Below are 16,107 nucleotides of genomic sequence, written 5' to 3'. Positions count from 1 at the left end.
AAATGCCGAGCTGTAGTCGATGAACAGCATTCTCACATAGGTATTCCTCTTGTCCAGATGGGTTAGGGCAGTGTGCAGTGTGGTTGAGATTGCATCGTCTGTGGACCTATTTGGGCGGTAAGCAAATTGGAGTGGGTCTAGGGCAGGGGTCCCCAAACTTTTTCCTGTGAGGGCCACATAACTTTTCCCTTCTCTGATGGGGGGCCGGTGTCAGTTTGTAACAGAAAAAGTGTGACGATCGTAGGGGAGCTTAAAAAATGTATTGTTTTCCAGAAAGCCACACATAACCAAATAACCCTTTCCAGGTTCTTTACAGAAAAAAAGTCAGGAAACAAATAATAACACTATTAATGAAATAAATAATAACTAAATAACCCTCTCTGGGTTCTTCATAGAAAAAAAAGCCATGGAACATTAACTTTCTGTCGTGCCATGCACAATCTTAACAGATAAAAGTTCAGCTCAGTTGTCAGAGCAGAATCTCTCTGACACATATGAGCAGTCTCTTAAAGTTCTTGTGTTCCTTCCTTATAATCCTTTTGTAGGTTCCAGTAGGCTTGTAGACACCGCTTTTTGCAGCTCTCTCTCATCAACTTCCTGTGAAAACCACAAAAGAAGCAGGTTGAGAAACTGAACTAAGTGATACAGCACCTACACAGCACAATACATTTCACTACCAGTATGGTTGTAAAGATGGATTTTATCCCAGTAGATTTTATTATGATTATATTTGTTTATGCTCAGAATGACTCATTCAAGTCAGAAAAGTGAGCTTACCTATGTATGTTCATCAGTGTGAACTGTGGGCCTGCATCTGGCTGGTGAGAAGTTGAATATCAGGTTCCATTCTAGTTACAGCCACTCAAGCACTGATGCAAATGTTCATCTGTCAATCTTGATCTCATCGGGGTTTTCAGCAGTTTCATGCGAGAAAAGGTTTTCTCGGTGCTGCCAAAAACTGTGGACATTTTCATTGCGTGTTTTTTGATGTTTGGATATGTGTCGTTTGGGAGGGCGGCATAGAAGTCAATGAGACTGTTGGGCTTGAATGCGTCTTTCAGAACATCACAGTTCTGTAACTCAGCCAACTCAAACTGATATGAAGGCTGGGCTTCATCAATGTCGGCAACAAAGGGGTTCTGAAAAAGACGGATTTCTTTTGCATGAACATGTAGTTCACTGAATCGCACACCGAACTCCGCCTTCAGCATTTCCAGTGCTTCCACGCACTTTTCAGCTGGGAACGGGACCGCTGGGTTCTCTGTCGACAGGTTTTGGGTAGGCGGAAGATGGACGAAGTTGCGCTTTTCACTTGTTCCAAAAGCAGCGCTAATTTCACCTCAAATGCTTTTATGTGTGAATACATGTCGCAAATGAGTTTCCCCGTGTAGCTGCAAGTTAAGGCTGTTAAGTATTTCTGTCACGTCTGTTAAAAATGCGAGGTGCCATTTCCATTCTGGGTCGATCAGCTCTGGGACCGTTTTGTCTTTTAAATGAAGAAATGCGTTAATTTCGGGTGCAGCTCGTAAAAACGCCTCAAAACTCTGCCCCGGCTCAGCCATCGGACCTCTGTGTAGTACAGCACATCTCCGTGCGTAGACTCCAGTTCAGACAGGAATTCTTGGAACTGCCTGTGTTTAAGTCCCTTTGCTCTGATGAAGTTTATGCACGACACCACAACCTTCATTACAGAATCCCACTTCAACACTTTGCAGCACAGTGCTTGCTGGTGAATTAGGCAGTGGACTCGTAGCGGGGCGGTGAGACCCCTTTTTCCAACTCCCGGTTCATGCGTCCTATTAGACCGCGAGTTTCGCCCACCATGCTAGGAGCCCCGTCAGTCGTGATGCTAGCTAGCTTTGACCAGTCCAGGTTCAACTTCTCCATGGTTTGGCACACTTTGTCAAAAATATCCTCTCCGTTGTAGTCCCTTTGAGACTTTGGAGGGCTGCCAGCTCCTCGCATATCTCAAAGTTTGCGCTAACTCCACGAATAAAAATGAGCAGTTGCGCTGTGTCTTGCAGTCCGTGCTCTCATCCAGTGCTAATGAAAAAAGTCAAATTCTTTCGTCTTCTGCTGCAGCTGGGCATATACATTACTCCCGATTTCTTCAACGCGTCTGGTGATTGTACTTGCCGACAGACTTACGGCATTAAATGCATCTTTCTTCTCGGGACACACCTCCTCCGCGACAGCATCCATACATTTCTTAACAAACTCTCCGTCAGTGAAAGGCTTACCGCTTCTTGCTATCAGTTTAGCAAACGGATGCCTGGTTCAGCTGAGCTTGGCGTACAAATGTATTCTGCTGAGATAGTAGTCCACTTTTTAGCTTTGAGAGTTTGTCTGCTCGTATTTGGCCTTGCAAGCTATCGACTTGTCTTTGTGACGGGATTCATAGTGTCGGCGAAGATTGTATTCTTTGAGGGTGACAGATGAGACAAACAGCCTTTTCTTTTATTGAACAAAAAAAAAATTGTTTGTCCACTGCAGGTTAAATACCCTGCATTCTGAATGGTCCTTTTTTTCTGGAGGCCAAATAGGAAAAAATTGATAGCGTCTCTGGTATTGTTCAAGGGCCGGGCCAAATGTGCTGACGGGCCGTAGTTTGGTGACCACTGGTCTAGGGGTGTCAGGTAGGGTGGAGGTGATATGGTCCTTGACTAGTCTCTCAAAGCACTTGCTTTGTCTTTGTGACGGATTCACTAGTGTCGGCGAAGATTGTGGCAATACGCAACATGATGACGGAAGTGAGTGCTACGGGGCGGAGGTGAGTCGTTTTGCTCAGTTACCTTAGCTTTCTTGGGAACAGGAACAATGGTGGCCCTCTTGAAGCATGTGGGAACAACAGACTGGGATAGGGATTGATTGAATATGTCCGTAAACACACCAGCCAGCTGGTCTGCGCATGCTCTGAGGGCGCGGCTGGGGATGCCGTCTGGGCCTGCAGCCTTGCGAGGGTTGACACGTTTAAATGTTTTCCTCACGTCGGCTGCAGTGAAGGAGAGTCCTCATGTTTTAGTTGCGGGCAGTGTCAGTGGCACTGTATTGTCCTCAACGCGGGCAAAAAAGTTATTTAGTCTGCCTGGGAGCAAGACATCCTGGTCCGTGACAGGGCCTGTACTAAAGTTTTCCATTGTTGCCGGTCTTGGGCCGCATTCTTTGCCTCAGGCCATGACAAGTGGATCTGCTTGAGTTCTGCTTCTAGACACCTGCGCCAGGTCATTGTTGGACGTCCCCTTCTTCACTTGCCTTGAGGATTCCAAGGATTTGCAATGTTCTCCGGGCCTCTCTGGGCCGTGTGACCAACCCGTCTCCACTTCCACTCCGAAACAGGCTTCTGGTTGATTTTCTTTACAGGTCTATATTAGAGATCCGCTCAGGCAACCAATATGAGCAGGATTTGTTTGAGACAGGAGTTTACAAAGACCTGTGGCTTGTGTTCCAGGCTCAGTTGCAAAATAACTCAATTACAACTCCTCTAAGTGGATGGTTTGATGGATGGTTTGATTAAACAGCCAAAGTGCCAGAAAATTGCCAGTCATATTCACAGGCGATTTCTTACCCAAGAGGTCATCCACTCCTTACAATTGAAGGCAGATGACCCGAAAGCTGACACACATAACAATGTGCTGTTTTGACATCTTGAGCCTGCATTACGACAGTTCCCATGACCCATAATCCTCTCTGGTTCAGCTAATGTGCCTAGTCAGGGGTCACGCCATAAAAGAAGTTGAGTGCCTGATTTGGGTGTTCTCCCATTTTGCCATTGCCTCAGTCAGTGTACTCTGCATTCATTCCAGTCTTGTTTGGTCAGACAGGCGATTAATGGCTTTGCTTTACTATTCTCCTTCTGCCCAATTTCCCCAGCGGTCCCCCATTTACACTGAGACATGAAGTATAATCATGATGGTAACGAGGCTCATGTGCTACATCTGGAATGAGGGAGGAAATGTCCCCAAGGCCGGATGAGGTACAGAGACGAGTGTTTGTGGGGACTGGTAAAAAGGTGTGTTAGGGACATAGCCTGTTTGGTGTGTGGTTCGTAGGATTGGGACATGATCTATTTCAAACTTGGCCTTTTTGGTTTGTGGCGATTGGGACGTGGCCTATTTTGGTGTGTAGACCTAGCGTTTAGGACATGACTTTTGTTGTCATGCGTTTTGTGGGTGCGTTCCATTGTCCCCTGTTCTCTGTCTATAAGCCCTTCTCCCTGTGTGTTGAAGGGTAGATCCCCCTCAGCTTGATGCCTTCATCATGGACAAGGCCCTGCTGGACTACGAGGTGTCCATCGACGCAGACTGCAAGCTGCTCACCGTGGGCAAACCCTTCGCCATCGAAGGTAAGAAACCTCTGTGCACCCCAACACAGTATTGTTTTGACCTCACACTTGGTGGCTCTTATCTTCTGTTGTGTGTATATGCTGGCTGTATGTCTGCTTGTGCACGTTTATGTGTATGTGCGTTACAATGTACATTAATTTTATGTGTGTGTGCGAGAGTGCTTATAGTGTATAGGTGGGCATGCACTTGTTTGTCTGTGTGTTTTGTATTCCCCGTCCTCTCCCTGTTTTTAAGTTCGCCTACATCTCAAATTCACATTCTTTTGATTTGAATATGTAATTATTCAAATATGTTTGCTGCTATTTTGATTGAATCAACACCACACCCCTGTCTTTGAGAAGCCGGGGCAGGATTAGGAGAAATAAGTGGAAACAGATTCCCGCGCCTCGCCTTTCTGTTTTTGTCTTTCTGCATTGCTGCTCCCACATTGTCCACGCATTAAGGTTCTCTTTTCACCGTCAGCCTTTTCTATAGCAGTTAGTAATGGCTTCTGGAGACCCACAGAGTGTGCAGGCTTTTACTCCAACCCTGCATGAAACGGAAGGAAACAGCATGAAACAGCGTGAAATGGAGACATACTAGTACTTTTTAAAATGTTGAACTAAACGTAATTTGCGTGCCTTAACAACACAATCCTAATTCAGTTCACCAAGGACTTGATGAGTACTTGGTTATCTGTATCAGATGTATTTGTGTAGGGATAGGACAAAAGCCAGCATGCCCTGTGGGTCTCAACTTCAACCAGGATTGAAGAGCACAGTTTCAGAGAAGCATCCCTCCCTGACCCTGACCCAATATCGCATACCTACTGAGATATGGAATCAAGGAGCCGGGCTGTAAACTTGAGCTGTCATAAGATATTGATGTGGCTTATTTAGTTTCCATGGGACACGCCACTTTCATTTGAGAGGTGCGGAGCGGAAATAGAAGGATGGGGAAGAGGTGGAACAGTAGTGGAAGAGGCTGTCATCTGGACGCTGTTTTTATTAGACTGAAAGGGCAGGCCTGCGGTGTGGGCTATGTAGAACGTCAGCTCATGCTGTGTATTCAGATTCATCACTGGGCAGGATGCACACACACACACACAGATACACTCACACACACACACACTCACACAGATACACACACACACACACAGATACACTCACACACACACACAGATACACACACACACACACAGATACACTCACACACACACACACACACACAGATACACTCACACAGATACACACACACACACAGATACACTCACACACACACACAGATACACACACACACACAGATACACTCACACAGATACACACACACACATACACACACATACACACACACACACACACACACACACACACACAGATACACTCACACACACTCCTGATTGGCTTTTTACCTTTTCCTCCTGAAATGTTTAAACCTTGAGAGTCGTTCCATGTCATTTCAGCAAGCCATGACACCCACCATCTCAGATTGTTCTGAAATGGTTTATTTAGTGAGAAACCGGCAAGATTGGAATTCCTTAAACATTATTCTGTAGAAATAACAGTTTATCTCTGAGAAATTGAGCTAATTGAATGCACCCAAATTGGCCATTTTAATTTATAAGATTCAGATCATGTCCAATAAATTTAGCACCCAACATCCGATTTGGACCAAACCATTTCCTATTAATGAGAAAGACATAAGAACCCCCCCCTCCTCCAACAACAACAATAGCCACCCACGGACCCCCCCACACCCCATGCCAATCCCACCCCAGCAACCAGTATACTGTATCAGTTTTCTATGTTTGACATGTAGTATGAAGCTGTGACTTGGAGCATTGCTTCTCCACACTATGTAAATGTATTCCATGTGAATCTGATGATGGTTTTTCCAACCCTGTCCAGGGAAATTGCTAATTCAAGTCACTTGCATTATTTACCTTAAAGTAGTGTGAAAGTACCAGGTTCTGACCACTAGATGCTGCTGTTCCTACTATACCGCCACATCCTAAATTTTGCTGGTCTCTTGTGTTTATTAAGTAGATCACAATGTTTTCTTTGCAACTTTGGGTAGAAAACCAATAGTTCCTTTTCAGTCAGTCACTCTGTATAACATAATATGGGAGTCAACGACCAATCATATTCACCTGAAGAAATCACACCCAACGGGCCAATGGATGCAGATATTTCGCCTGAAGGAAAAACGTGCCACGCAATTGACTAACTGTTCAAGCACACAAAGACTACGAGATTCAGCTCCGAGTTAGGTGTCTGTTAGTGGAGAGAGAGTACTCGTCCCCCTAGATGTTCGAGTTTTGGGTCTTGGTATCGGTTTTGTGTTACTTTCTGCTTACTTTCTGCTCTGCTTGTGTAGCTAATTCATCCTTGCTTGGATATAATTTGTGTTGGATAAAACCCCACTATTTCTGCTCTGCTTGTGTAGCCAGTGGTTCCTTCCTTCCGTAAGATGGACAGTGGTAAAAGTAAGTTCAAAAAGGCTAGCCAGCCGAGTTTGAACCTCTGACCGTGCCCTAAGGGCATGTGGTTTCACAATGAAAATTAAAGATACTCACAGAGGCTGTCCTGTTTGCCTGGGATGGATAACACGCTCAGGAGGCTTTGGCTCGGACCAGTTTGTGTGACAACTGTCTCCGGCTGGGCTCAACGTCCGTTGGGCGTCGGGCTGACTTTGTGAGACAGATTGTGGCTGTTGGCGAAGGGTCTTCCGGGGAGAGTGAGGGGAGAGGGGAGAGCGGCAGCGGTTGTCGTAGTTGATAACCTCTTGAAACTAGGGGGCACTATTTTTATTTTTAACGTTCCCAAAATAAACTGCCTATTTCTCAGGACCAGATGCTAGAATATGCATATAATTGACAGCTTAGGATAGAAAACACTCTAAAGTTTCCAAAACTGTCAAAATATTGTCTGTGAGTATAACATTATTTTGGTGTTGTCGGCGTTCTGAACATAACGGGACAAACAAACGGAGGTATTTTGGGTATAAAAATCATCTTTATGGAACAAAAGGAACATTTGCTGTCTAACTGGGAGTCTCGTCATTTAAAACATCCGAAGATCATCAAAGGTAAACGGTTCATTTGATTGCTTTTCTGATTTTCGCGACCAAGCTTCCTGCTGCTAGCTGGACATAATGCTATGCTAGGCTATCGATAAACTTACACAAACACTTGTCTTGCTATCGCTGTAAAGCATAATTTCAAAATCTGAGACGACAGGAGGATTAACAAAAGGCTAAGCTGTGTTTCACTATATTTCATAAATATGAATATTTTCTAGTAAGATTATTTGACCATTGCGCCATGATGGGACGCAGCGTTCTATCGCTTTTGGGACTAAGAAATACTGGCTGTACCAACCGCTCTGTATTTCTTACACGGGGACTACCAGAATAGCCTGCTTTTGAATAAGAGAGGAAATCTCCTCTCTCAAGACAAGCGTATACTGTTTGTTCGGGTGGGATTGGTGTTGGGGAAGGGGAGGGGTCCATGGGTGGCTTTGACACAACAACAAAAAATGTATTCCTTTTTACCTTTATTTTACTAGGCAAGTCAGTTAAGAACAAATTCTTATTTTCAATGACAGCCTAGGAACAGTGGGTTAACTGCCTGTTCAAGGGCAGAACGACAGCTTTTGTACCTTGTCAGCTCGGGGATTTGAACTTGCAACCTTTCGGTTACTAGTCCAATGCTCTAACCACTAGGCTACCCTGCCGCCCCTAATGTCTTACTCGTTGGTAGGAAGAAGTTTGGTCCTAATCTGATGTTGGGTACTATATATATATTTTTTTAGGGGGCAGATCAGCTTTAATATTGTAGATAGATGGTGGTTTCTATCAATGTAATTGTCTGCATCGTTAACAATCCTCCATATTTAGTTTTTGTAACCCTAACCCTCTCCTAATTGGAGTAAACTAATGGACAACAACACTTAGGCCTCTACTTCCAGCTTATAAATACTATACAGATTTCATGGACACAGTATATTTGACAATAGTTATATTTTGTTTGTTAGTTCCATCCTTCATCTCCTATCTATCTCTGAACACCATCCAGTTTTGATTTAAATTTGCCATATATTTTTCAACTGTGCTGTGATGTTTCACAAAAGTTCTGAAACGTTCTATTCTCATAGTTTCAACAGATTGTAAATGAAAGATAAACATTTTTGCTAAGTGGATTATTATATTATTGATCAATTGACTATGACTTTTTAAATCACCCAACAGTGGTGAGTTAGCTCCAGGTATATGTTGCAATTCTTCAGCCATTCCTGAACCTGCGACCAAAAACAAGCTCCTTATGGACAGTACCAAAACAAATGATCTGCTAATGCTAATTGTATCTGTTACTAAACTACAGAAACGATTTGAGAACTATCTGAGATGGTGGGTGCCGAAATCCTCTTTCTGTACTTTTTGAGGTGGAATGACCCGTGGGATAACTACGCGCATATATAGTGCATTCAGAAAGTATTCAGACCCCTTCCCTTTTTACACATTTTGTTACGTTACAGCCTTATTCTATAATGGATTAAAAAAAAAATTCATCCTCATCAATCTACACACAATACACCATAATGACAAAGTGAAAACAGGTTTTTAGAAATGTTTGCAAATGTATACAAAATAAAATAATAATACCTTATTTACGTAAGTATTCAGACCTTTAGCTATGAGACTCGAATTTGAGTTCAGGTGCATCCTGTTTTTGATCATCCTTGAGATGTTTCTACAACTTGATTGGAGTCCACCTGTGGTAAATTCAATTGGTTGGAAATTATTTGGAAAGCACACACCTGTCCATATAAGGTCCCACAGTTGACAGTGCATGTCAGAGCAAAAACCAAGCCATGAGGTCGAAGGAATTGTCCGGAGAGCTCCGAGACAGGAGTTTGTCAAGGCACCGATCTGGGGAAGGGTACCAAAAAATGTCTGCGGCATTGAATTTCCCCAAGAACACAGTATCCTCCATCATTCTTAAGTCGGAGACGTTTGGAACCACCAAGACTCTTCCTAGAGCTGGCCGCCCGACCAAACTGAGCAATTGGGTGAGAAGGGCCTCGGTCAGGGGAGGTGACCAATAACCCAATGGCCATTCTGACAGAGCTCCATAGTTCCTTTGAAAAGGACAACCATCTCTGCAGCACTCCACCAATCATGCCTTTATTGTTGAGTGGCCAGACGGAAGCCACTCCTCAGTAAAAAAGCACATTACAGCCCGCTTGGAGTTTGCCAAAATGCACCTGAAGGACTCTCAGGCCATGAGAAACAAGATTGAACTCTTTGGCCTGATTGTCAAGCATTATGTCTGGAGGAAACCTGGCACCATCCCTACGGTGAAGCATGGTAGTGGCAGCATCATGCTGTGAGGGTGTTTTTCAGAGGCAGGGACTGGGAGACTAGTCAGGTTTGAGGGAATGATGAATGGAGCAAAGTACAGAGAGATCCTTGATGAAAACTTGTCCAGAGCACTCAGGACCTCAGACTGGGGCGAAAGTTCCCTCCTCTCAATATGCAGATGTTAAACTCATGAATTTTGTCTGCCAGATATCTTTCATGAGACTAGGTCAATCAAATTGCATTTGACTCAAGTTGTTTCACTGCTTTCCTGAAAAGAACCCCCCCCTCCTACTAAAAAAATGGTAGCACTTCCTTTACATCACAATATTTCATGAAACAGCCTTGTGAGTACTTGATTACTTGATCAACTGGTTTCTCTTGCGAGGTGATTTTTCCAGGTGAGTCATTTCACAAGTGGGGATTTTTGTGTGGAACCAGATTGACACCTTCTCTTTTCATGTACAGTAACTCCTGCTCTTTTTCCCTGGGTTTTGAGGTGAGGAATATTCCTCCATTTTGGGCCCTGACCTCTAGACAGTCATCCACAATAAAACAGTAATTGGGGTTTTGCTCAATTAGACCTCTTCTAGCTCATCTCTCCCCTCTGCTAATTGTATTTTCTACCTTCCCTCGCTCCTCTATTGCACTTTATCTACATGGTTCCTCACGGTATTCATTACTCCATCCAGTATCATATCAGGCACGCACACACACACACACACACACACACACACACACACACACACACACACACACACACACACTCTCTATCTCTTTGGTTTGCAGCTCATACTCTATTTATTCATTTCCAGATACTAAAACAATTTATCCGCAGAAATGCAGCAATGAACTATCGCTTCAAACAGAGTTCACTCGTTCAAAAGACTTTCTGTATCTCTGTCCCCGCCTCTTCGGGGTTTTATTTCTCTCCGGTGTTTGGACTGAGTCGTAGTGGGCTACAGACAGTGGACCTGGCAGGTGATTAAAGCCACCCAGTATTTAATGACTGCGATTCAAAGCACAACATCGTCATTAACACTGGGCTACAGGGACGTCTGTGCCAGCGCAGGGGGCCGACTCTGTTGGCTTTATGAGAAACAGAGGGATGTTTATTGGATCTCCGATGCATTCATTAAGAATATTAGACTGAAGCACATGCTTTACACAACGTAGTAGTTCATCTGTTTTTACCTGTTGGAGCTGGCAGGCAAACAGGCAGGCAAACAGGCAGGCAGGCAGACAGACCGAGACAGACAGGCTGTGAGAGAGATAGACATGCACGATCACATACGCATATGCGCATATCCTCATTCAAAAACGCCTTTGACAGTGTGTGTGTGCTTAACTGTGTGTGTGCGTGTTCGTGTGTATGCGTGTGTGTGCGTGCTCGGGCAGTCTCGCTCTGATGAAACGTGTTGATGTCAGAGCTTGTCTGGCATCTGTCATCTTGACTGGGAGGGGTAGGTGGGAGTGAGGGAGAGTGGGGGGGTGGAAGGGGAGATGACTGACAGACATTAGCCATGAGGGATGAGGGGATGGATAGGCAGAGGTAAACCCCTCCATTGATTAAATACCATTTTTGAGATGGACGGAAGGGATGAAGGAGGGGAGGAGGGAGGAGGGAGAGGTGGAATGAGAGTTGTTGTGTCTCAATGATCCTTGGGCTCTCACTCTCTGTTATCCCCAGCCCACCAAAACTCATTATTAATTCTGCTGTCAAAGCCAACACACACACACACACACACACTCCTTGTCATTAGATAATGGATGTGCCGAACACTCCACTTTTTCTTTGTCCTGTTTCTGTCTTCCTCCATCAATCTTTCTTCAAACTCCCGTTGCTACCGACGACCACGAGATGGGGATTTTTTTTCTCCCTTCCATCCTTCCACGTAAAATCAAGAATCCGATATCGAAAATCTCATTCACAAAATGTCATTAAGAAGTTCAAAGGAGTAAAGTACATGAATAGCAGTACAGGTAGAGGAGGAATTGTCCCATGTTATGGAGCGACATGGAGGCTGAACTCTGGTTTAGATATAATAATAACCAAAGCCCTGTGTGTCCCTACTGAAAGGGTTGAAGGTAAGGTCATCCGATTTGGGTTGTTATGGATCAGAAGCGTACCGCAGTTTCGCAGGGCTCCCTCGCAAGGTCTGAGCAAGGCCCCCCCCTTCCCCATATAGCTAATCTCATGCTATTCTACACATTTAACCATGAGGCTGAGAGAAAATGTTGCAGCGTTACAGCTCATTTCTTATAATTCCATGATTTGTTTTGCCATGGTTTATGACGTGTTCATATCCTTAGGCGGAGAGGAGGAGAGGATCCAGACTAGGTCTGCCAGTTAACTCACTCGGCATGAAGTTTGGAAGGATACGAGTGTAGGCCGCTGCTCAGTTCTCCGCCTAAACAATTGAAAGAAATCTTTAAAGCAGTTAGGGCATTTGAAGTGGAATGGTGTAAAAATGGATACCTCCAAAGTAAAGTCTGTTTATTTAGCAGATGTGAGACACTGTCCGTGTCAGTGTTTCTACCCAGATGGCAAAGCCATGGGACTTGTGGTATAGAAGGGAACGCACCACAACTTTAACATATTTACATGCTGACATTGGTAACACGTTGTTTCCCTCCATAACCACCCTTTTATAATTGTTCTTCATTTGTTTGCGTCTCACGATATCTTACCCTTGCCTATTGTACCTACTTTTATGTAACAAATGGTTGAATGCTTCCTTCACAGGGCAGTTCTCTTTTGTAAAAGATACTTTTCATCTCAATGGGATCACCTGAACAAATAGAATTAGCCATAGAAATAATTGAATAATCTCATCTATACTCTTAGAAAAGAAGCTGCTATCTACAACCATAGTGGAGAACCCTCTGAAAATATATATTTTTTTATACAAAGTTCTACGTGGAACCCTTTTCACCACCAAAGTGTTCAACCCGGAACCAAAAATTGTTCTGCTATGGGGACAAACGAATAACCCTTTTTTGCTAAGCTTGTGGTAGTTATTTTATTTTCATTAATTTCTAATAACTACAATACCCATTGTACTATGCTTTCTTCCCCCCACCCCCACCCCAGGCTATGGAATAGGCCTCCCGCAGAACTCCCCTCTGACCAACAACGTGTCAGAGTTCATCAGTCGCTACAAGTCAGACGGCTACATGGACATGCTGCACGACAAGTGGTACAAGGTGGTGCCCTGTGGGAAGAGGGTGTTCGCCGTCACCGAGGTGAGTGTCTGTCTGTGGCCTGGTCCCAGATCTGTTTGGCCTATCTTGTCAACTTCTATGGCCATCAAAGTCAGCCTGGGCCCAGATCTGCTTGTGCAGACAGCACCAGCAGATTAGGCGCCAGGCTAGAGTGTGGCTGTGACGGAGTGGCGCCCCCTGTAGGCACACCACATCGGTTGCGGACAGTTGATGGACATTGGGTTTGGCCATTCTCATACATCTGGACATGTGAAACTGGATGTTTGGCTCTGTTCTAATATCCACACTAACATACCACTCGATTGAAGCAATGTATTGGGCATGCATTCTTAGAGCTATGCAAGTCCGGGTTGCAGACATTCTTCAGACGGTCTGGAATCCATCAGTGTCAGATGTTTATGGGAAATCTTGATTGCTAGATTCTGCCTCTGTGTGTGTCTATGATATCCTCTCAGGATTGTGTGTCATCCTAAAGTTATCCTTTACCCTCAAGCACTTAGCCAGTATAGTACTCCAACTCACGCCTTGTGGTTAGTGTCCGCACTGAGATTAGAAGGTTGGGAGTTTGATCCCCAGCCGAGTCATACCAAAGACTGTACAAATGGGTCCCAATACGTCTCTGCTTGGCACTTAGCATTAAGTAGATATATGGGGGTAAGGCCCGGTGATAGACTAGAGTCCTGTTCAGCGGGTATGCCTGTACATCAAGCTGCCTCGCGCTACAGAAACAGGAGATAGGCTATGAGCTGTTATGAGCTGTTATGACTTGCACAAGGCTACTTAGCTGATCCAGATTGCTTAGCAAGGCTACTAACTTACTGGTCTGGCGTAACTGCCCTGACCCAATGGCTCTGTTAGTATAGACGAGTGTTTATATACATCATTGTCTGTTACTGACTCCATAACTTGTTGTTTGAATAATTTTACGCTAGTGTTATTATTGTTGCTGCCCTGTTACTGGGACAACCGTCTGGTCCCATCAGCATGACGATGTGGCCTGTTTACCTGTTGGTTCTCGCTCCCCAGACAGACAGACAGCAGCTGAGGACTCTGGGATTGCTTTTCTAATGCCAACACCATATCAGCTCGCACTGATTTGTGGTCTGCACAGACCCATTGAAGAGAAAGTGTGTGGAGAGAGAGAGGCTGTGTGTGTGTGTGTGTGTGTGTGTGTGTGTGTGTGTGTGTGTGTGTGTGTGTGTGCGTGCGTGTTTAGGATGGGGGAAACGGTGCTAGAGCGAGACAAGCAGTGATCCTTGCCATCTGTGCAGAAACATCAAAGCCATTCCCAGTCTTGTCATTACCTAATTATCAAATTATCACCCGATTTAACTTTGGGGAGTGACTGAGGGATTGATGGTAGAACATGGATGTTTCCCACATGACAACATCTACCGTTCGTCTCAACTGAGCTGCACAAGACACGACTGACAATAACGTTTTTTTTCTGTTAGCACCGCTAAGGAAAGATTTTTGGTTTATTGATTTCCCCCGGGTGACGTTCCTTTGAACTGTGATGTCATAAACTTTGACGTTTTTTTTTTCATCGTGTACCTGGCCATGTCGGCCCCTTAAAGATGCTCAAATTTAGAATTGGGAATGTAAAAAATATACATTGGCAGACTGTCATTTTCAAGCTGCCTTGGATCAACGTGAGAAACTCAGAGGAGTGACTGCAGCACAAGTTTTAAAAAACACCCTATAAACCACATATCTAGGGTATATCTTTCAGTTTCCTCTATATCTTTCGCAGTTTCATCTATATCTTTCACAGTTTAATTTATATCTTTCCCAGTTTCAACTTTCCCAGTTTAATTTATATCTTTCCCAGTTTCTTCTTTCATAGTTTCATCTATATCTTTGACAGTCTAATTTGCATTTTCCACAGTTTCATCTTTATCTTTCACAGTTTCATCTTTATCTTTCACAGTTTCATCTTTCACAGTTTCAGTTATATATTTCACAGTTTCATCTTTCACAGTTTCATTTATATATTTTACAGTTTAATGTGTTTCACTATTTTACTATAATTAGGAGGTCGAGAAGTGCTGTGGCCTGCATTGAACAGATTGTTCCATTCCAAATCCTTCCCCTCACACGGATTCTGAGGGGAAAGGCTGAGGGACAGCGGAGTGGGGAGGGTAACAGGGGGGAGATGAGCTACGGCTGCCCAGAAACAATATGACGGAGGATGGGCCCACTCTTAAACACATTCGACAGGCTAACACCATCCATACTCTGGCCCCAAGTTCTAATGGGATGAGTTATCCCCCCTGCATACCAAACACGACTGGATCAAGGCGAGGGAAAGGGAGGGAGAAGGAAGGGGGAGAAGGTAGAGTAGAGATGAGAAGGGAGAGAGTAGGATGGGGGGGTGACCGATGGATGGGGGAGAGGGAGTGAATGAAGTGGGTAAGAAGAAGAGGGAGGGAGAGAGTTATAATGGTGAGGTGGAGGGAGAGAGCAAGGGGGGGAGCACAGTGGTAGACTGGAAGGGAGAGAGAAAGAAAGGGAGCACAGTGGTGGAGAGAGAAAATGAGAAAGAGGGAGCAGAGTGGCACGAGGCTGAGACTGGCAGCTCCCTTTCTTGGCCGAGTCCCAGAATGAAATGGGAGGAGGGACGGAGTGAAGGATGTCGGGGGGGAGGGGTGGAGGGAGAGATGGGGTGGGCCTTGACTGCACCCCTGGGGTTCACTGTGTCAGCACTTCGGAAACAAGCCTGCCATCGTCTACCCCTTCCTTTCTCCCTCCCCCACACATACGTCCAAACCTCTACAGATAATATCAGAGAGAGAGGCAGGAGGTCTGCATTCGGTTTAGAAGATTTCCTCTGAAAAGTTCTCTCTCCTTTCGGAAAAGTGTCAAACAGTGTTAGACAATGCGGCTGCATAGACACTGAGTATACAAAACATGACAGACTTTCCATGACAGACTGACCAGGTGAATCCAGGTGAAAGCTATTATCCCTTATTGATGTCACTTGTTAAATTCACTTCAATCAGTGTAAATAAAGGGTAGGAGACAGGTTAAATAAGATTTTTTTAAGCCTTGAGACAGATTGCATATGTGCGGCATTCAGAGGATGAATGGGCAAGACAAAGAATGAAGTCCCGTTGAACGGGGTATGGTAAAAGAGGCTCACCGGTTTGTGTTAAGAACTGCATCGCTGCTGGGTTTTTCACTCTCAACAGTTTCCCATGTG

The 16,107-nt window shown here is 44.6% G+C and overlaps 1 protein-coding gene across 1 annotated transcript in view; it reads left to right on the top strand.

Annotated features, from left to right (window-relative positions):
- The window catches only part of grin3bb (glutamate receptor, ionotropic, N-methyl-D-aspartate 3Bb), a 35,321-nt gene that overhangs the window by 14,917 nt on the left and 4,297 nt on the right, over positions 1-16,107 (top strand). The window contains exons 4-5 of the mRNA XM_029632200.2: positions 4,227-4,342; positions 12,775-12,926. Of these exons, the coding sequence (XP_029488060.2) occupies positions 4,227-4,342; positions 12,775-12,926 (268 nt within the window). The remainder of the gene's footprint in view (positions 1-4,226; positions 4,343-12,774; positions 12,927-16,107) is intronic.

This window comes from Oncorhynchus nerka, linkage group LG24, assembly GCF_034236695.1.
Source record: "Oncorhynchus nerka isolate Pitt River linkage group LG24, Oner_Uvic_2.0, whole genome shotgun sequence".
In the NCBI taxonomy this organism is placed as follows: Eukaryota; Metazoa; Chordata; class Actinopteri; order Salmoniformes; family Salmonidae; genus Oncorhynchus; species Oncorhynchus nerka.
The sequence above is the reverse complement of the archived record's forward strand: the minus strand, read 5'-3'. Positions and strand labels throughout refer to the sequence as shown.